Raw genomic sequence first — 23183 nt, 5'->3', positions numbered from 1 at the left:
ACGACATTTTCGTCCCTTCTTTCTCCTGGGTTAGGCCATGCAAACGACTTTGAAGCTCATATCACGCTCAAACCCACTGCTCGGCCTAAGTTTTTTCGGGCTCGGCCCATTTCTGTGGCCCTTCGTGATCGGGTAAAATGGGAGTTGGATCATCTCACTGCTTCAGGGGTCTTGCTTCCTGTCACTTCCAGTGAGTGGTCCTCTCCTGTCATTGTAGTTGCTAAGCCAAATGGTGATATTCGTCTCTGTGGCGATTTCAGAGCCACTGTAAATGCTCAATGCCTCATCGACACTTACCCTATGCCCCGTCCTGAAGAACTGTTCACTAAACATGCTGGAGGCCAGTATTTTTCTAAAATTGACCTGTCAGAAGCTTATCATCAACTTCCTCTCGACGCTGCTTCCCGGCAGTTTCTGGTCCTTAACACGCCTTTCGGTCTCTATCAATACCAATGCTTGCCATTCGGGGTTGCTAGCACCCCTGCTCTCTTTCAGCGATTCTTGGAACAATTATTGCTCCCTGTCCCTGGGTGTATCAATTACATGGACGACATTGTTGTCACTGGTTCCACCACTGAAGAACATCTTCAAAATCTCCGCACACTTTTTCATGTCTTACAGACTGCCGGTCTTAAGTGTAATCTTCAGAAATCACAATTTTTTCAGGCATCTATCACGTACTTGGGGTTTCAACTCTCTCGGGATGGTATTCGTCCGCTTCAACAAACTGTCGCTGCGATCAATGCCCTTCCTCGCCCTACATCTGTTAAGGAACTGCAGGCCTTCTTGGGGAAAATGGAAAATAGCATACTATCAAAAGTTTTTACCGTCTGCGGCTTCGGTGGCTCAGCCGTTGCATCATCTGTTGCATAAAAACGTGCCTTTTCACTGGTCCGCGTCATGTGAAGCGGCTTTCCAGAAGTTGAAGACTATGCTGAAACAGGCCCCATGCCTGGCTACTTATCGACCTGGCCAACATCTTGTTCTGGCCACAGACGCCTCTCACTACGGGGTCGGTGCAGTCCTTGCACACCGTTTTTCTGACAGTTTGGAACAACCCATTGCTTATGCCTCCAAAATGCTCACGGATGCCCAACAAAAGTATTCTCAAATTGAAAAAGAAGCTTTGGCCATTATTTATGCTCTTCATAAGTTTGGTGTTTTTCTTTATGGCTTAAAATTTCATTTTGTTACGGATCACAAACCACTTGTTTCCTTGTTTCATCCATCAACGTCACTTCCCGACAAGGCTGCACACCGCCTCCAGCGTTGGGCTCTTTACTTGTCCCGTTTCAATTATGAGATTCATTTCCGGCCAACGGCTCAACATGCGAATGCTGATGCTCTGTCTCGCCTTCCCATGGGTCCTGATCAGGCATTTGATAGGGACGAACTTTTGTGTTTCCACCTGGATGTTGCCGAGCAGCGGGTTGAGGACGGGTTCCCCATCACTGGGGACAGGCTGGCGGCTGCTACGGGTTCTGACCCTACCCTCTCCCGGGTTTTACGCTGTATTCAGAAGGGTTGGCCAGATCGCCCGTCTGCTAAGACTTCTGATCCGTTGCGGAACTACTACACTTTGTGCTACCACCTCACGGCTAGGGATGGTGTTATCCTCCTCTCTACTGACAATGCTTCGCCGCGTGTTGTGGTACCTGCGTCTTTGCGTGCTTCGGTCTTGCGCCTCCTTCACCAAGGGCACTGGGGTGTGTCTTGCACAAAATCTCTGGCGCGCCGTCATGTGTACTGGCCCGGCATCGACTCTGAAATAGCACACATGGTCGCTGCCTGCGGCCCTTGTGCGTCACAGGCCGCTGCCCCCAAGTCATCTTTGTCACCGTGGCCTTCGCCTGAGAAGCCCTGGGAGCGCATTCATGCTGACTTTGCGGGACCCTTTTTAGGTACTTATTGGCTCCTCGTAATTGACGCCTACTCTAACTTTCCTTTCATTGTCCACTGCACGTCACCTACCACCGCTGCAACCACCAGTGCTCTCGCCCGCATTTTTTCTTTGGAAGGCCTCCCCTCTACTCTTGTTACTGATAATGGTCCGCAATTTGCCTCTTCCGAATTTGCGGATTTTTGTGCTCGTCACGGCGTTACGCATGTTACGGCCCCGCCGTTCCATCCACAATCCAACGGTGAGGCTGAACAACTGGTCCGCACATTTAAGGCTCAGATGCGGAAACTTCTGACTTCTTCTGCTGCTGATGATGATGCGCTTCTCCAGTTTCTGGCATCTTACCGTTTCACCCCCATGGGCGACCACAGCCTGGCTGAGCTCTTACATGACCGACAGCCCCGCAAGCTACTTCATCTTCTGCGGCCTCCCACCTCATGGCCGCGGGTGCCTTCACTTGGCCGGTTCACTGCCGACGACCTCGTCTGGGTACGGGGATATGGCAGGCGGCTAAAATGGAGCCCGGGCCGCATCTTAAGACACCGTGGCAGACGCCTGTATGAAATCCAGATGGACACGGGTGTTGCAGTGCGTCATTCGGACCAGCTTCGGCCTCGGGTGCCAGCAATGCCTGTTCCAAATGCCGCCACACCACCTTTGGCTCTACCTGACACTCGGGATCTTGGCATATCTCAATACTCACAACGCAGCCCTTTCACCGTCATCGCGATGCCAGCACCAGAACGGACGCCACCAGGAGACGTGCCCATGCAAGAACCGGAGGACCATCCTCTGTCAGAGCAAATCTACTCGCCTCCTCCTCCAACGGACGCCGACACATCACCCTTGTCTCCTGTCATATCAACTGGACTTGCCGCAATGGGCAGCTTGGTGCATGGGGCCCCGGCAGATTCGACCCCTACGTCTCCTGTCATCTCGACCCGTTACCATCGGGGACACTTCCGTCCGTACGGGAAGCCTCCTCCTCGAGACTTTACGGCGAGTCAAACAACGCCTATGGACGTTAGCCATCTCCAGGACACCTCCATCAAGACCAGTGCAACAATTTCAAAGGGGGGAAAAGTGTTGCGACTCGCCGATCATTCAAAGTGCCGCTGCGAATTACGCGTGTCCTCTACGTGCGGCGCTGTCTGCCAGCCATGCTGCAGCTGCGCCACCTAAGCGGCCAGCCGAGCAGCGGCCGCTAGACTGGGACTCAGTGCTCATTCGAATGCTAACGTGTACACATGTCTTACTTGACAACTTACTCTGTGACTTATATGTGTTGTTGTGTCGTTCCGAAATATACACTCCTGGAAATTGAAATAAGAACACCGTGAATTCATTGTCCCAGGAAGGGGAAACTTTATTGACACATTCCTGGGGTCAGATACATCACATGATCACACTGACAGAACCACAGGCACATAGACACAGGCAACAGAGCATGCACAATGTCGGCACTAGCACAGTGTATATCCACCTTTCGCACCAATGCAGGCTGCTATTCTCCCATGGAGACGATCGTAGAGATGCTGGATGTAGTCCTGTGGAACGGCTTGCCATGCCATTTCCACCTGGCGCCTCAGTTGGACCAGCGTTCGTGCTGGACGTGCAGACCGCGTGAGACGACGCTTCATCCAGTCCCAAACATGCTCAATGGGGGACAGATCTGGAGATCTTGCTGGCCAGGGTAGTTGACTTACACCTTCTAGAGCACGTTGGGTGGCACGGGATACATGCGGACGTGCATTGTCCTGTTGGAACAGCAAGTTCCCTTGCCGGTCTAGGAATGGTAGAACGATGGGTTCGATGACGGTTTGGATGTACCGTGCACTATTCAGTGTCCCCTCGACGATCACCAGTGGTGTACGGCCAGTGTAGGAGATCGCTCCCCACACCATGATGCCGGGTGTTGGCCCTGTGTGCCTCGGTCGTATGCAGTCCTGATTGTGGCGCTCACCTGCACGGCGCCAAACACGCATACGACCATCATTGGCACCAAGGCAGAAGCGACTCTCATCGCTGAAGACGACACGTCTCCATTCGTCCCTCCATTCACGCCTGTCGCGACACCACTGGAGGCGGGCTGCACGATGTTGGGGCGTGAGCGGAAGACGGCCTAACGGTGTGCGGGACCGTAGCCCAGCTTCATGGAGACGGTTGCGAATGGTCCTCGCCGATACCCCAGGAGCAACAGTGTCCCTAATTTGCTGGGAAGTGGCGGTGCGGTCCCCTACGGCACTGCGTAGGATCCTACGGTCTTGGCGTGCATCCGTGCGTCGCTGCGGTCCGGTCCCAGGTCGACGGGCACGTGCACCTTCTGCCGACCACTGGCGACAACATCGATGTACTGTGGAGACCTCACGCCCCACGTGTTGAGCAATTCGGCGGTACGTCCACCCGGCCTCCCGCATGCCCACTAAACGCCCTCGCTCAAAGTCCGTCAACTGCACATACGGTTCACGTCCACGCTGTCGCGGTATGCTACTAGTGTTAAAGACTGCGATGGAGCTCCGTATGCCACGGCAAACTGGCTGCCACTGACGGCGGCGGTGCACAAATGCTGCGCAGCTAGCGCCATTCGACGGCCAACACCGCGGTTCCTGGTGTGTCCGCTGTGCCGTGCGTGTGATCATTGCTTGTACAGCCCTCTCGCAGTGTCCGGAGCAAGTATGGTGGGTCTGACACACCGGTGTCAATGTGTTCTTTTTTCCATTTCCAGGAGTGTATGTGCTAAACTTGAAGTTCTAACAAAAGAAACTAAGATAATGAAGTTTATCAAAAACCAGATCCTGATTCCAGATTTCCTGAGAGATTAAAAGAAAGCAGTAACAGAAGAAAGAAATCTAGCCACTAATGTATGCCAAACGGTACAGGGCACTAAAATAAATGGGCAGGGAAGAAAAAAAGGAGGAATGAAGATTAGGGCTTAGCATCTCAATGATGACAAGGTCATTAAAGGCCGAGAGCAAACTCTGATGGTAAATTGTTATGAAGATAAATTGGCTGTATATTTTTCACAAGAACCACCCTAATAAGTTAATTAAGGAGATCAAACAAAACCTAATGCTGAATGACCCTTTACCAATTACAATCCCCAGCCTTCCAAATACCAAGACAGTGTGTGACTATACTGTCACTGTACTCTCATAAAAGGTATACCAGGATGTATATGCGAGCAAGTAAGAGGACAAGATTTCCCAGTTAAAATTACACTTTTTCTCAGGTGAAAATACACTTTTTTCAGGTGAAAGTACATTTTTTCCATATTAAGTGACAATATACTTTCCCTTGGAGCTATAAAACTTATGAGTCCTCTGAATGGTGAAGGTTTTATACACTGGCACAGAACTTCCCGGCACTTAAGGAAACACAACCCAGCATACAACAACAGGTTTTGGAAAGATCTTTGATGTACAGCAATATTTAAACTGACTATTTTTATATTATGAAAGCAGAAACATGAATTTCATCAATTACAGCACAGTAGGCTCTGTAGAACTGAAATCAAGATTGAGGTGCACTTTTGTCAGCCAGTAATAGTTCATGTCACATGATCTTGCCAGCCAATGACAGCAGACACTCAGAGCACAGGACACGTGATGTACTCAGCCAATAGCAATATCACTGTTAAGTAGCGCAAACACACAAATGAAAAAGTTAATGGTTTAACATTAATACACATACAGTATACATACACACGTACAGTATACATAAAGGGTGACAATTATTGAACTATATGAAATAAAATCATCGTAACTTCTGAACAGTTTGTGTTAGGATGTTCAAATTGCATGGTTGGCCATGGGGCATGATGGGAATTTGAATGCACACGTATTGTTGTTGTCAGCCACTTTCATTTGGACGGGTTTGTCAGTTAGCAAAATTAGCACACTTAGGGGAGTGCGAATCCGCATTTCGTGATGGAAAAGTCTCTTCATCCTCAACAGGTGACTGTGTGGTGGGCAATGGCCAGTCACAGAATAATCGGTGTGATATTCCTTGATGGCACAGTGACTACCGAATGGTACATGAAGGTTTTGGAAGACTATTTCATCCCCATTATCCAAAGGGGCCCTGATTTTGACAAGATGTGGTTCATGCAAGACCGAGTTCTGCCCCACTGAAGTAGGAGAGTGTCTGATGCCCTGGAGAAGCATTTTGGGAACAACATTCTGGCTCAAGTGCACTCAGAGGCCACTGGCATGGGCCTCAATTGGTCACCATATTCTCTGGATCCAAACACATGCGACTCCTTTTCGTGGGGCTATATTAAACACAAGGGGCTATATTAAAGACAAGGTGTACAGCAGTAATCCCAAAACCATTGTTGAGCTGAAAACAGCCATTTTAAGTGGCCCTTGACAGCATCGATGTTCCAACACTGCAGTGTGTCATGCAGAATTTCACTATTCGTCTGCGCCATGTCATTGCCAGTGACTGCAGGCGTATCAAATATGTCATAACCTAAATCCAAATATCTGTAGTGATGTTTACATTTTGTGCTCCCCCCCCCCCCCCCTCCCCTTGCAAGTAGACTGAGGGAGTAATGGTGAGCAATGGTGAGCAGCAGTTCCAGTGGGAGGTAAACATGCCAAACTGAAATTGTTATTTTTCGATAACGCTCTCTGGAACAGTTGCAGACAATTTTTGCTCAAAGGTTTGGAGCTGCCATCCATGAATGAACACAAAATGAACTTCACTTCTGCTTCAGCAACATTATCACAAGTAGCGTTGGGACGCTTTAAGTCTGAGGCGACATGTTGGAGGTTCATGTTCTTTTGAAATGTGTTTATAAATTTGATTTTTCCCTGTTGAAAAATGTAAGAGTTTGAGTCACAGCCATTGAAGGTGTGAAGAAATAACACATGGATTTTGGCTTCTTCAGAGAACTTAGAACTGTTGGGGGTGTAAAGGAATGGGTCTTGGTTGCCTTTTCCAGATTTCATCAGGAAGATATTTGTTCCAAGTTCTTCCTGCCCACTATTATCAGCTATGTGGTCAGTAAGCACCAAAAAATCAGTATCTTCCTTGACAATGAAGATGTCTCCCTGTCTCCACTTTCCTATGGCTGTGCCAACAATGTAGGGATCTGCAGCCTCAATGGCCTGCTTGACCTGGTACCCTTCACAATAGAATTTTTCTGTCAACATTGAGATAAGACATTTCTTATTAAGCTTGTTTATTAAGAAACATTCTTTTGGCAGAGTTGGTGACATTGTCTCATTAAATAAAACAGATATGGGTGACATAGCTAAAGCTCTTCAGGCAAGTTCAGCATATTTTATGTCTCACTCCTTAGGATATCCATCAAACACTATGGTGCAATTGGACCAAAAGTGTTCTCTGATGTACTTTACAAAGATGAAAGAAAACACATTATCAGTATTCCACAGAACTGGGCGTAAGTAGCACCCACACAGAACTGGGTGTAAGTGGCACCCACCGTCAAGGATGTTGCTTGTGATTTCAGCAGTGGGGTCTAATTTTCTTGTCTTGTGCATTACTCCATCGTCATCAAAAAGAGGTAATGGACATGGGGCTAACTCAAAGGCTGTTCTGGTGACTTCTGATGGAAAGGAATTGGATGGAAAATTTTAGCAGGACTGACAAGGACTGGTTCAGCACTCATCTCGACTGTACACTTCACGGCTCATAGAGGGACTACTCAGTTCTTTCTCAGGAGCTGCACTTGCCTAAAGTTTTTCCCTTGAATGTTTTCCAAACTTTTTCCCTTTTTTCATAAGCCTCTGGGCAGTTGATCTCATCTGCCCTCTACACACACTCCAGTATTATGTAAATGACAGTCGTGTCTTATGAGAATGGGTCATAAAAATCAAACCACTTACTGAATTTCTACACATCAGTGTTGTTAAATTTTAATGTTTGGGCAAATGTGGATAATCTGGGATTCAAAAGTAATTTGACTTCACAGAAAAGTCTAGGCAGGAAGTTAGGACTATGAAAACTTTCACATGTTTTTATTTGTATCTTCACAAAGGAGTGAGTGAATTTTAAAATTTGTGAGCTTTTTTACACTAATTTGATGCTCTACAAATTCCACACATGACACTCTTCACTTGGAGCAGTCATTTCTGATCACTACAGGCATTGGAAAATGAGCATAACCCACTTTTCTGACAATTCAGCAAAAACCGACAACTGCGTATGGCTAAATGACTGAACTGATTTTAACAATCAAGTGGGTTAATCAACGTGGATATTTATGCTCTTTCATTTTGGTGTTTTGGGAATTTTTTGTACGATGTATCTTTTCGAGTCCAAAAATTTCATGGTTTTTTTGGCTCTCAAAAATTTAGCACACACAAGAAACTTTCACACACTCATTTAACTCTTATTTGGGTTGCCTACTGTAGATTAAAATTATTTCACACTTGTGCACATCTATTGGTCAGTGTGGCCTCTTTTCATGCTAGTTTTCCTGGGCTATGGTGCAATGACAGAGAATACATGCAACTGTATCACTGGCAAACTTGCAGCTATTGCTTTCTCGTGTACACAAGCTGAGTGAATAAAAGCCAAAGAATCCTTGATGAACTGCTACATTATTAGCAATATTGCCTTGTTTAACTGCATTTACATCTGACCATTAATTTGTGCAAATTTTAACACAGTCTAATTTTCATGGGACATACTAAAATACTGTCATGTAATGTCTCAAATATGTACTTTTGCCCATTGCACGACTACGAGGAACAGTTGTGCAGAGTAGTTTTATGTATGTGTCCTTATGACTGATTACGGAAAGAAAAGAAAATAAAAAAGGGTGAAACCCAACTTCTCACAAAATATATTGATAGGGCTACCAATAATCTTAACATAGCCAACCAATATAAGGATTAGAGTCACAGTGTCATGTAACAAGCTATCACTAAATGACATAATGGAGAGAGCATCAGGAAAGGAACTGAATGCACCATCTCCCATCCCCTTGCCAACAACCTTCAAGTGGACTACTATGACACTAATGTGCAACTGTGCAATGAAGTTGGGGAAGAAGCAAAGTAGTCTGGACCAATTTAATATGAAACCTAAACTGACAGGCTGAAATATATTATTAATATGATCATTACTTTTCTGTATGAGGTGCTTAGTGATTCTCATCAATATGCAAAAATAAGCAAATCTGCCTCATGCATGTACATGCACAAAAGCATAAGTATAATAGTTATATAATAGGACAGAAAGATTTAAGTTACAGTATTCCAAGCTATCAAAGATTATGGCAGATACAAATATTGCTACTCTCCCAAGGTCTTCAACATTTTCATGGTTGGTACAACTATTTAAGCTATAAGCAGAAAAGTCCAAAATTAAAAAATGCTATTTCCATCATACCTTGACTAAGATGATGCAGCCATGTCAGTTTCCTCCCGCTGAATCCTTTATGATAGAATGTTTCAAACTGAAATTTAAAAGAAAGATAGAAGAAGAAAATTAAACTCTTATAGCATACTGTAGTAATTCCATGACAATTATTACCAGTATCACACAGTCTACAAAAGTCTAAAATTATATTCACAGAAAGTTACCAAATGTCACTAGAGTGGAAGCACTTTGTATACACTCATGAACAACTGGATGAGAGATAGTCAGTGTGGTGGATAGAGCAGATCCTGTAACCACAGTCAAGGGAATATCTGGGAGTCATGTGACAAGGGTGTCATCAGACTTACTGGTGATTTCTAATGTAGAACATCAGCCCATTTTATAGCGTCTGCTCATGGATACATGAGACATGAACCACTCCTCCTCCAAAGCCTCTGAGGTTTCCACATGCCACTGTGTCAACTGTGCATTCTGAGTCATTCAGTTCAGGAAAAAACTGAGCAACACTGTGTTGATAACAGAACTTGCCATTTCAATGCTGGACAATGACGACGATGACGGCAACTACAATGATGACGATGACATCAACAACAACCAGGGAGCAGTCTTATGATCCAGTGCCAACATCTTACTATGGGGTATAGCAGCCATTTCTCCGGCCCTACATGTGTTCCTCTGCTCGTGGCATGCCATACAGCACAGAGATTAGAATGGACATACCGTATTTACTTGAATCTAAGCCACACCTGAAAAATGAGGCTTGAAATCAAAGAAAAAAATTTTCCCGAATCCAAACCGCACTTGAAATTTGAGAAAAGTTTTAGACCACAACTCCAGATCGAAACAAAGTTGGTCCACTGTAACATGAGACACAATTTAGATTGAATGAATGAAATAAAGCTATATTAGTTTGGTTCGAGTCATAAGCTTAGCAGTTAAGCTTCTGCTATGCGTCAGGCGCTCCTTCCGTATTTATACAGGTACCCTTCTTTTTCCACGTGCTTAGTATGGTTTGAATTGATTGCTTATTTTGCTTTGATCTGATAAGTGTTGTTCTCTTTGTTATAGGTGTCACGCATTGTTTGTCACATTCTGATAATGAGTGTTTACAACCTGTCGCCACTCGCGGCATGGCTTGCTTTTGTGCACCCTACTGACGCTTACAATTTTAAAAAAATTAACAAAACCATGGCAAGAGACTGCTATTTATTGTTACTTTCACTACTGCTTTCTTTGATAATGATCAACAAGAACTAAATAATAGACTGCGTATGATATAAGATGTTCTGAACGAGAGTTTAGCGAAAATTTTTCACCATCTGAAAAGCTTTGCGGACATCTCTTTAGTACATTACATTCTGCACAGAAGTTAGAGTCAACTTAGATTTAAAAATCTAGTCAGTTGTGCTTCATTTCTGACTGTATCACTATTCAGCATAAGAATAATACAAATATAAACATGATATGATATTTATATTCTTCCCCTTTTGCTGTTGTCTCACTCTAGTTTCATAGTTTATAGGCAGACAAGATTTAAATAAGATAGCAGCAAACACGAAAGAATACATGGCATAATGTTTACATTTGTATTATTCTTATGGTGAAGAGAATGCTGTATGTGATTCATGATTCATAAAAGTTCCTATTAGCAACCATCTCTTGTCACAGGTAGGAAAAAATTCAGAACGTAGAGTTGGCCGTATTGACATACATCCCAGTCCTGCCAGTCAGATTTTCGTAGTAGATTTTTAGTATTGACTTCAAATGCAGAGAGTGCTGCTGTTGTCTTCAGTCCATAGACTGGTTTGATGCAGCTCTCAACGCATTTCTATCCTGTGCAATGCAGAGTAGCAACACTTATAAAATAAGAATGAAAATAACTTAGAAATTAAATGCTGAAATTTAAAACAAGATTTTATTAGGTTTGTAATACATCTTATATTAACTGTTTAAAATACCACTCATGATTCTGAATCACTATCACTCGATTCTTTGTTGCTCATTTCTTCACACAGGGCATTGTCCTCCATACCATCTAGTGCGTTGGATATTGAACATTTTTTAAATGCTTGTTGCACAGTCAGATTTGGAACACACTTCCATGCATCATAAATCAATTGACACACTTGTGACAAACTTACACGTTTTACACGTTCTGTTGGTGTCAGTTGTCTTGTCGCTTTTTGAAAGCCACTCTGTGTACATGGGTTTAAGCTTGTCCTTAAATGGTTTATTCAAACAGACGTCAAGTGGTTGCAAAATTGACGTCATCCTGCCTGGAATTACTGCCAAGTCTGTTTTGCTTTCCTCTAATTTTCGTTTTACTGCAGGTGTCGTATGGTCTGCGTATGCATCTGATACCAACAGACTGTGTAAACCAAGCATTGCACCAGGACGACGATTCCACACATGCCTAATCCATTCCAGCACCATGTCCTCTGAAAACCACCCAGTTCCGCTTGCTCGTACAATTACAGTTTTTGGAAACACTTCCGATTTCGGTAAAGTCTTTCGCTTGAAAACTATGAATGGGGTAATTTATGTCCATCTGCTGTGCAAGCAAGCATGATGGACATTAGCTGTTTTTCACCCCCTGATGTGAGAACACGTTTGTCTTTCTTTCCTTTGGCATCAACTGTATAATTTGACGGCATGTCAAAATACACAGGAGTTTGGTCAGCATTTCCTATCTGACCAAGAAGGTATTGCTTTTCTGTGCGCTGCCTAATTATGAAGCGCTGAAATTCCACAAGTTTTTCTTCATACTTTTTCGGCAGTTTCTATGCAACTGAAGTTCACCTCTGAATTGAAAAAACCCAGCGCTTCATAAACAGATCAATCCAGCTGTGACTAGCCTTAAAATTTTTGATTTTTTGCTCTCTAGCAATTTCATGTGCCTTAATTTTTAAAATTTTGGTGTTCACAGGCAGGAGTTTCTGATGCTGTTCCTTAACAAATTCATTTCCAATCACTTCTAGTGCATGATATCTGCCACACTTTGGCCCACTAAATGCTTTCCTGCTACTCGAACATTCAAATAATTTGTCTCCCTGCAGTCGCCATCGCCTGGTGTTGCTCTCACCAATCCCGTATCGCAGACCTGCAGCACGATTAGAACTTTGTTCCGCAAAAGAAATAACTCCCCTCTTGAATTTGGCACTATAATGAAAGCGCTTCATTATGGTTCACTAACACGAACAAGCACTTCACAAAATTCCACGAAACAATAGGTGCTGCTACATGAAATCTTAATGAGCGTATCAAGTCGTGCAACAATCCTAAAGCCTTGTGCATTGTTGGTATTTTTGTGTAAAGCAATATATTTTTGTTGCTATGAATATTTGAAAGGCTGCTACATTTGAAGACGAACAATACGGAATTTCTATTTACTTCGTTGGATAATGTATGAAAATGCAGTGGTCAAAACTCGGGGAGAGAAAAAAGCTCGTCTTCTACCTTTTTTTTTTAATTTATATACTGACGCAGAGGTTTTGGCACCAGTCTGCCTGCAAAGCATGCCTGTGTAGTGCTACGTATATTTGATGGCAGAAGTCAGTTGTGGCGGCACCTACCAACATTTTTCAGAACTTCCGCTTACTTTGCACTTGATTCTAAGCTGCAGGCAGTTTTTTGGATCACAAAAACCGGAAAAAAAGTGCGGCTTTGATTTGAGTAATTACGGTACTTGAAGCATGGGAGGAGATCACCTGAACTGATGAATCTTGAGTCTCATTATTCACAGAAGAAACAAAAAGAGTAAATCACATAAGGTGAGGCATCTTACTTGCCAACAGGACACTGTCCAGGTCGTGTTGGTATACAGTTACTGTTGTTGTTGGTCGAATGGTCATGTGGCAGGATGGTTTTTCAATATTTTTGATGTCTCATACGGTTCAGGCCACAATACAGTCGCACTGCCTTCAGGGTGATGATTATACATGGTGTCTCTACTTGAATTTCTCATGACTATACAGAGTGAAGAAAAAATGTTGCACTTGGAGGCTGATATATGATTCCTCCTCCATGATTCAAGACAATAGGTTATCTAGCAAGATCAGATCGGGTGCATTTTGAAGACACGTTTAAAAATGAGGTGTTGGCAACACTATCACATCGTGCAGCACATCTCAGAGGAACATGTTTTTACATGTTCATTCCCTAGTTCTCGTCATTTATATGCAGGATACCAGTTTGTCACATGACAACAGCCTATCAGATGACTGTGGGATCCATTAAACTGCATGCATGTGTTTGTAAACTGCACAGTGCACAACTACAACTGGTTCTGTACAGTTCATGTATGGCAACTTCATGGTGGAGTAGACAAACAATGAATATATCAATATATTTTTGGTGCTGGGTGCATCCAATAACCAAGCTGCTGCTGCTGTTCAGTATCCTCAAAAGTGCCATTCTGATAAGAATGGAGGGGAAGGGGTAGGTGGAGGGGGAGAGCACGAATGCGACTCAAACAATGGTGAGACTGCACGTCTGTTCCCCACGGCACTGTTTCATCTCACTGAGACAATGGAACAGCTTTGGCACAGTGCAGAGTTCATGATATCTGTTCTTGGCCACACTGCACGCAGTACAGCATTGCCAGAGCCTCGTTTTTTAAAACTGCATTTCTATACAACCTACTGGTGGGACTAGGTTTTGCTAGATACAGTTTTGTCATGAACTGGGATGAGGAATTGCATGCCAACTGCCAAGTGGGGCATTTTTTCTTTACCCTGTATATGGTTAGTAAAATTATTGCTGGCATTTTTTAAATGTGAAACTTAAAATTTCACTAAAAATCAGCATATACTCCCATATAATGCAAACGTATTGCCAACAAATATTCACGGAAACTGCAACACCAAGAACGGTACATATGACTGAAAAGAGCTGTAACATTACTAATTAGAGTCATGAGAATATACAATAGATTAAGATTTGAGAACTGTACATAAGCTTTATCTTTGAGAATTCAGTATGCTGTGAAGTCTCCCTGAAATCTAACCCTCTAAATATTATGGTACGAATGGATATGTTCCTCGTTAATGTTTCTCCTTACAGTTTACAAGCGAGTTTGTTCCTCTGAAGGTGGTTTGCAAATTCCTCGGCACATGAGGCTGGGCAGTATCCTCCTGAAATATGGCATGTGGAGTTACCTGAAGTAGAAGCAGTACCTCAGACTACAAGACTTTCATAAGTCATCAGATTACTCTCAGTAAAGGAGAGTTGGAAAAATGTCACTTCGTTTCAATTTACATTTTGTTCCTTACTCTTTAAATTTAAATAGGAGAGCAGCAGTAAAATGGAAAATAAATAAATAAATAAAACAACAAGGATGTTAATTCCCAAAATGTAAATTTTATGTAGGTTATGCTATCATCACATCCTTCAACTGCATACAGCACCCCTCCCAACAAAACCCATGACTTAAGCAGGATGTAACACAGAATGAGTGTGCTGTACTGATTAAAGACACTGGAGAAACAGTATTCTGAAAATTGTGGGATGGTTCCCTTGAAAAGGCCACAGCTAACTTCCTGCACGATCCAAGCTAGTGCTCCGTCACTAATGACCTCATCAAGTTAAACATCAATCTTTGTTTACAGGCAGTTCTAAGGTTACTGTCTTGCCATCAATTTGTATAGTTACATATTAGGTTGGTGCACAAGTTCCTAATGTTTCTCCATAAGTTTAATAAACCCAACAGATACACATAGCAGACACTTTAGTCATCAATAATATATTCTCCTCTAACATTTACATCAGTCTGCAGTAGTTCACCACACTCTCACTGTTCCACCAGATGTACAGTATTATCCTTTTTAGGTGTGCGTAGGTCTTTGTACAGGGAATTGCTACTTTGTTTAGGGCCAACCACTCATTTCTTTTCCTTACATTAGCATAAAGACATCATTTCTCATCACCAGTAATGATACAGTATAGTAATGGGCGGTGCTGTTTGTGGTTGGTTGGTTTATTTGGGAGAGGGGACCAAACAGCGAGGTCATTGGTCCCATCACAGGGAAGGATGCGGAAGGACGTCAGCCGTGCCCTTTCAGAGGAACCATCCCAGCATTTACCTGAAGTGATTTAGGGAAATCATGGAAAACCTAAATCAGGATGGCCGGACACAGGTTTGAACTGTCGTCCTCCCAAATGCAAGTCCAGTGTTGTCACTTGTGAGCAAGCAGAGATGCACATATGGTCACCTGCTGATTTTTGTGATTTTGGTTTAGAGCATGTGGTATCCACACACGTGATTTTTTATCCTTCTCCACTACATGCAAATGTTGTACAGTGGTGGAATGATCACAGTTCATCACATATGCCAGTTCTCGAGTACAATGACATGGATCATTGTGGATTAAAGCTTTTAAACGGTCTTCATCAAACCCCAAAGGTCTTCCTCCTGAACATGGAGAGTCACTAATGTCAAAATGATCCTCCTTAAAATGAGAAAACAATTTTCTTGTCATGCTCTGCCCAATGGCATTATCCCCATACAGAGCGCAAATGTTTCTGGCTGGCTCCATTGCTGTTAATTCTCTATTTAACTCAATGTCTGTCCGAAATGTTCTGATTTCTCCAGTTGGCACTCCAGTTTCTAGCATTCACAGTCCCACTCACTATCTCCAAATGACAATAGCAAGCAGTATACCAATATGCAAAACAAAAATGCTACGAACTTATGAGCCAACCCAATAATAACTTAAAGAGAGAATTCTACAGACTGTTGTTCTCCACTTTCAGCATACTATCAACCTCATTTCAAATTCTTCTTTTTTTGAAAAAGAAAAAAAAATTTAGTGCCACAAAGCTCTATATGTAAAAACTAAATACTTTTCAAACACTACACAAAATGACAATAGTTACAGCTAAGTGAACCAAACTACTACAGAGAGCTACAAACAATGGTTCAAATATATCTCGTCTCCATTTGCTTCCTATTACACAGAAAATAAACACTAAATTTCCAATTAACATAACAACGTCTCAACCATTTTACAAATGTTACAGTAACCATGTTGTACTTGTAGTGGAGTAGAGGCTCGGACAATAACGAGGCAAGTAATTGGAATGTTGAAACTGTAAATCAATCCAGAAAGACTAGTGTAACTGGAGGTGTACTGCCAGGGATTTAAGGTTTGAGTTTCAGTTAGCACATAATGAACTTGTCATATAATTATATATATTATTTTGCCAGTCTTTTGACAAAAGAGTGAAGTTAAGAGACTCTCGCATTACACCCATGACAAGTTAAAAATGTATACCGAGATACCAGTCAGTCATATAAGAATATTATAAGAAACTTCCTATGAACAATTATACAATGATGTCAGTCATGACACAGTTTATAACAGATACTGAATATAAAGCTGAGTACAAATCCCAAACCTGTCAGCAAATAAAAACAAGGCATCCTTAAAGTGAGAAGTAACAGAAATGTTACATACAGCTCCATACAATTACCAAGTGAGAAAACTTTTTAAGCAGACAGACTGAAGTGATCTATTTTCATCAGTAGTAGTATGAGGGAGCTTACTAGGCTTAATTTGCTGACAACATTGACTATATAGCAAGATTAGAATTTAATGTTCCATCAATGACAAGGGCATTAGAGACTGAGTAGCTCAAATTGGGAACATAGGGAAGGAAACCTGCTGTACCTTTTCAAAAGAACTATCCTGGCATTACACTGAAGTAATTTATGGGAATCACAAATCGCCAAAAACCAAAATTTGGGTGACTGATTGTGGATTTGAACTGCTGTCCCACCGAATATTAGTCCAGTGTCTTACCATAGTGCCACCTCGCTTGGTAAGACTCACTAGAGCTTGTAGGTTCCTATTCTCAAGAGTCACTGTCTAACACACACAATGTTCCTTTTCAATGACGACTCAATACCGAAAGAGGGTAACATTTGCCGGTATGCTACTTACACCACTGATTGATGAGCCCTCTTGGTTGCTGTATCACCTAGCTCTGTTCTTAATTTATTTTAGTCACCTCGGTAAACAGGCAACATTTCTTCTTTCAATTATGTACCTACTGAACTGAACTGAACCACAAGCAGTTTGGATGATTCTATTTGGGGAGTAAGTTGGGATTTACAGGTGCCAAATACATGAAGGGCACAAATCGACTGGAAATCCTCACAATAATGAAGTATGTTCTACACTCTTCAGCAGTACATATAGTGAATTTTGATCCCCTACAGATCCAAAAGACAACTACAGAGAAGTAAAGCAATAATCCAGACCTATTAGCATTTGCTAGAATAAAATGACAACACCAAATGAAATTACTAACATACATTTAGATAGAAAATGACAAATGTCAGCTTTTCATTCTGTGTGTCTTAGATCTCTGAGCTGATCTTACTAATGCCCCATTCCATTCCCATGCTCCCTGCATAGTAAAACGTTCTCATCATATAATAATGGGACTAACCAGACTTGCTCAGCTGTAGGAGATAAATGGCTACAGACAGCCAAAAAAAGGTACAGTAATGCTCCATTGTGTTAAAGGTTACTTGGAGTAACTATGGAGGAGATGTAATTTAAGTTTGTGTTTGAGGTTAATTTTATATTTATCTCTCTTAGATGTATGTGGAAGGCCATTTACATATAACAACAACAACAACAACAACAACAACAACAGACCTACTAGTAATCCTGCCACACAGTTTAAGTGCTTATTCCCCATTCTGAAGATGATGATTTGTTGTGTTCTCTCCTTGAGTTTCTTAATGTGATACACTGCATTCTTTTAGTGGCATAGGATGTTAACTCATTACCAATAAGTTCTCTGCTATGATAATATTTGAGCTTTTCTAGGAGAATGTTATGAACTGCACAATCAAATGTTTTAGACAAGTCACAGAAAATAACAGATGGCAGTATTTTGTCATTTAAATTTTGTGTAATATAATTTACAGATTGAAAAGTAGCATTGTTGTCTGGAGAGAACCTTTTGAAATCCCAACTGAGACTAATAATTTTATTTTGGGATGGGCGTGTGATGTTACTGTCCAGCATCAGCACCACTTTCCTGGCCAAATGATTAATAAAGTAACTTGACATAATTTACTAGCACTGAGTATTGCTGAAACCAAAAAAGTGACAATTCTGAAAACTGCACAACCCCAACAGGAATGAACCACATTTCTTTATCACAATGTATGCAGGTTTCTCCCTCTATGTGAAAAACTGAATAATGCAGTTGACCCATCTCCCTTTTTACACAGTCCATAAGATCCAGCACAGTGCCGCAAAGCTCAAAATAGTGGCTGCAAGCCAAAACTTTCCAACATACACTCCTGGAAATGGAAAAAAGAACACATTGACACCGGTGTGTCAGACCCACCATACTTGCTCCGGACACTGCGAGAGAGCTGTACAAGCAATGATCACACGCACAGCACAGCGGACACACCAGGAACTGCGGTGTTGGCCGTCGAATGGCGCTAGCTGCGCAGCATTTGTGCACCGCCGCCGTCAGTGTCAGCCAGTTTGCCGTGGCATACGGAGCTCCATCGCAGTCTTTAACACTGGTAGCATGCCGCGACAGCGTGGACGTGAACCGTATGTGCAGTTGACGGGCTTTGAGCGAGGGCGTATAGTGGGCATGCGGGAGGCCGGGTGGACGTACCGCCGAATTGCTCAACACGTGGGGCGTGAGGTCTCCACAGTACATCGATGTTGTCGCCAGTGGTCGGCGGAAGGTGCACGTGCCCGTCGACCTGGGACCGGACCGCAGCGACGCACGGATGCACGCCAAGACCGTAGGATCCTACGCAGTGCCGTAGGGGACCGCACCGCCACTTCCCAGCAAATTAGGGACACTGTTGCTCCTGGGGTATCGGCGAGGACCATTCGCAACCGTCTCCATGAAGCTGGGCTACGGTCCCGCACACCGTTAGGCCGTCTTCCGCTCACGCCCCAACATCGTGCAGCCCGCCTCCAGTGGTGTCGCGACAGGCGTGAATGGAGGGACGAATGGAGACGTGTCGTCTTCAGCGATGAGAGTCGCTTCTGCCTTGGTGCCAATGATGGTCGTATGCGTGTTTGGCGCCGTGCAGGTGAGCGCCACAATCAGGACTGCATACGACCGAGGCACACAGGGCCAACACCCGGCATCATGGTGTGGGGAGCGATCTCCTACACTGGCCGTACACCACTGGTGATCGTCGAGGGGACACTGAATAGTGCACGGTACATCCAAACCGTCATCGAACCCATCGTTCTACCATTCCTAGACCGGCAAGGGAACTTGCTGTTCCAACAGGACAATGCACGTCCGCATGTATCCCGTGCCACCCAACGTGCTCTAGAAGGTGTAAGTCAACTACCCTGGCCAGCAAGATCTCCGGATCTGTCCCCCATTGAGCATGTTTGGGACTGGATGAAGCGTCGTCTCACGCGGTCTGCACGTCCAGCACGAACGCTGGTCCAACTGAGGCGCCAGGTGGAAATGGCATGGCAAGCCGTTCCACAGGACTACATCCAGCATCTCTACGATCGTCTCCATGGGAGAATAGCAGCCTGCATTGCTGCGAAAGGTGGATATACACTGTACTAGTGTCGACATTGTGCATGCTCTGTTGCCTGTGTCTATGTGCCTGTGGTTCTGTCAGTGTGATCATGTGATGTATCTGACCCCAGGAATGTGTCAATAAAGTTTCCCCTTCCTGGGACAATGAATTCACGGTGTTCTTATTTCAATTTCCAGGAGTGTATATAGAAAAAATGACAAAGACACTGGGAGGAATACATCAGAAACCAAAATGCTTGTTTTGGAAGAAATTGCAGCAATCTTATTGTGTTGCTTTATTAAGTGCTACTGGTTTTCGCATTCCTCAGCTAATTACTTTCTAGCCATTGACTGACAAAAATCAACACTTTTTCAAGATCTCTTTTACTTGGAATTTACATTACTTTTAGGAAGTCTGTATATGTTGTAATTATTAAAGTTAAAGAAATCAGATTAACACCATAAAAATACAAAATTGTTATGGTTTTTGTGGCCACTTGTTGACAAACTGCCTGTTGGCTTCTGTCTTGGGTCCTTTGGCCAACATTCGTCTCATGATTTTTCCAGTTTCACCAGCACGAGTGGCTGGCATTGTCAAAGTTTCACCCTACATTGCTGGTGGTGGACTGGAGCCAAGCTTGCAGCCGCATAATATATATACCTGCTGCACCAACATCCAAGGGCTTCTCTGCAGTCATTTCCAGTGCGGTTCTCCTCTTGCCACCTGCAACTGTCGTTTGCTGTAGCACCGGAAGACAGGATCCGATTACCTTGAGGCTTTCTTATTTGTTGTTGGAGCTATTCTCGTGTTTGTGTATTTGTATAGCTTCTCTGAACAAGCGGATATGATAGCTCTTCTCTACAGCCAGAACACCCGTGTCAGCGAATTTTACTACTTGGTATGTGGTCGGTCTCACACAGTGCATGCTGTGCCACAGCTGATTTCTCCACCTGCCCCAACCTGCAACGTCAGTTATGTTCTGTGATCCTGGTGTTGTTGATCATCCAGTCATTTCAAAATAAACTTTTCTGCAAGTGCATGGTACGTTGTCTATTCCCGACATTGCAAGTGGGTCCCTTTTATCCTTTGCCAATCTGAGACACTCTTTGATCTTCTCTGTCGGTTTGTAAATAGGCTTTATGCCATGACTGCGCAATATACAGATGATTCTGTCCATCACTTTGGGAATGTATGGCAGAAAGGCTGTACCCGACACACTTTTTTTTCTGATATGTCACTTCACCAAGTGTTTGACTCTGTTATAGTTCTAATATACTGTAACTTCTGAAGTGCCCATTGCTCCTCAGAACATTTTTCAGGTGCCACATATAGCATCTGAGGCACTGCGGCTCACATATTCACCATGCTCGCATCACGAGCGTATTAATCATGCACTTTTCTGGCTCGGGAGGGGGGGTTCAGGCTTTCATGGCCAGTTATTGACAAATTGCCTGTTTGTTTGTTCTTAGGTTCTTCGGCTGACATTTATCTGATGATTTGGTGTGCCATGTACATATAATCGGCAGCCGCAAGCTCGGCTCCAGTCCACCACCAGCAATAGAGTGCAAAACTTAGACAATGCCAGCCACTTCTGCTGGTGAAACATCAAGAAAAATCATGAGATGAACGTCGGTCGAAGAACCCTAGACAGGAGATTTGCAGATTGTACCGACGGCTTGATCAACGATGGAAGAAGAAAGCACAATTGATGTCCTCTCTCGCCTTTCTATCGTGGTGCCGGGATGAATGTACTACACTGAAGTTCTTGAAATGCAAGCGTCTATTCACCATCACCCAGGCATAACACAACTGTGACACAATGGATGAGGAACATTTGGACATTTTCTATCAACTAAGGAACAGAATGCATTGAGACGGCTGGGACAAGACTGACAGCATCACTCACAGGAGCATGCAGAATGAACTCTAGCACTGCACTGAGCGACAGGAGAAAATGTTTGCAAGATGCCGGAAGCAGACTGACAAGGTGATTCCCCACATGTCATGCACAGTGGTCAAACCCACTGAACAACAACTGACTGAAGAGAAAGAGCCTGTCCTTCAAAGAAAGGGGGGAGAACTTTGCTATCATACTGAGAACTATAACTATGGAGGACATCATTGCCAATACCGAAGTGGCCATTCAGACCCTTCCTTGTGAAAGAGCAGAGGAAACAGGCACTGAAACAGCCAGGATACTGCACCAAGCAAAACCACCAGCTTTCAATCTGAAGAAAGGAGAGGTACAAACTACTAAGAATCTAAATGCCGACAAGAATATATTGGTACTGCCTGTTGATAAGGGAAATGTGACCGTCATAATGAAGACCGAAGATTATGAGCAGAAGATCAGGAACCTATTAGATCCTACAATGTACCAAAAACTAAGTGCAGATCCGATGCACCGTATTGTCTCCTCTGCTGGCAGACATACAGAGGAACTTGGGCAAGACTGACTGTTAGCACTCCTGGCTCACCGATGTAAAAACTGGCAAAATAATTGGCCCCTCTGCTCCAACTGTATGTGGGGAAAACTGACACATACATAAAGGACTCAGGACATTTCACTGAGAAGCTGAGGAAACTAAAACTTGCACCAGATGACATTCAGGCCAGCTTTGATGTTGCTTCTTTGTTTACGAAAGTGCTACTCAGTGATTCTCTGGAAAACATTGGTTCCATTTTCTTGCAAGACTTCTCAAGGATCTTTTATGCATGTCTCACCACGAGCTATTTCACATGGAATGGCAGCATCTATGAACAGCGTGAAGACACTGCCATGGGTAGTCCTCGTAGTCATGTGGTGGACAACTTCGTGGAACACTTCAAAGCACAGGCACTGGATTTGGCACCTTGTAAACCTAAGGTGTGGTAAAAATATGTCGATGATACCTTTGTCGTGTGGAGCAATGGTGAGGAACAGCTCGCTGACTTCCCAAGAAACATGAACAGTCTCCATGTCAACATAAAATTTACCATGGAAGTAGAAAAGGATAGAAAGCTACCATTTCTAGATGTGCTGGTCACAAGGGATAGTGGAAACGTGGGGGACAGCGTGTAAAAACACACACACACACACACACACACACCAATACCTGCAAAAACCTGAGCCAGAAAAAGAGGCATGATTAATATGCTTGCAACGCATACAAGATGAATATGTGAGCCCCAGCACCTCAAAACGCAAAATATGCCACCTGGAAAGTGTTCTGAGGAGCAATGGGCACTCCACAAGTTATATCAGATGTATAACAGAGTTAAACACTTGGCGAAGTGACACATCAGAAAAAGAAATGTCGCATACAGCCTTTCTACCATACATTTCCAGAGTGATGGACAGAATTGGTCGTGTGTTGTGCAAACATAACATAAAGACTATTTACAGACCAACAAAGA

The 23183-nt window shown here is 43.5% G+C and overlaps 1 protein-coding gene across 2 annotated transcripts in view; it reads right to left on the bottom strand.

Annotated features, from left to right (window-relative positions):
* The window catches only part of LOC126248575 (cullin-2), a 190678-nt gene that overhangs the window by 52345 nt on the left and 115150 nt on the right, over positions 1-23183 (bottom strand). For both annotated transcript variants that reach the window (XM_049949681.1, XM_049949680.1), the window contains exon 12: positions 9263-9329. In XM_049949681.1, coding sequence (XP_049805638.1) covers positions 9263-9329 — 67 coding nt within the window. The remainder of the gene's footprint in view (positions 1-9262; positions 9330-23183) is intronic.

The sequence above is a fragment of the Schistocerca nitens genome, chromosome 3 (assembly GCF_023898315.1).
Source record: "Schistocerca nitens isolate TAMUIC-IGC-003100 chromosome 3, iqSchNite1.1, whole genome shotgun sequence".
NCBI lineage: Eukaryota > Metazoa > Arthropoda > Insecta > Orthoptera > Acrididae > Schistocerca > Schistocerca nitens.
This window is presented reverse-complemented; position numbering and strand designations above follow the sequence as displayed.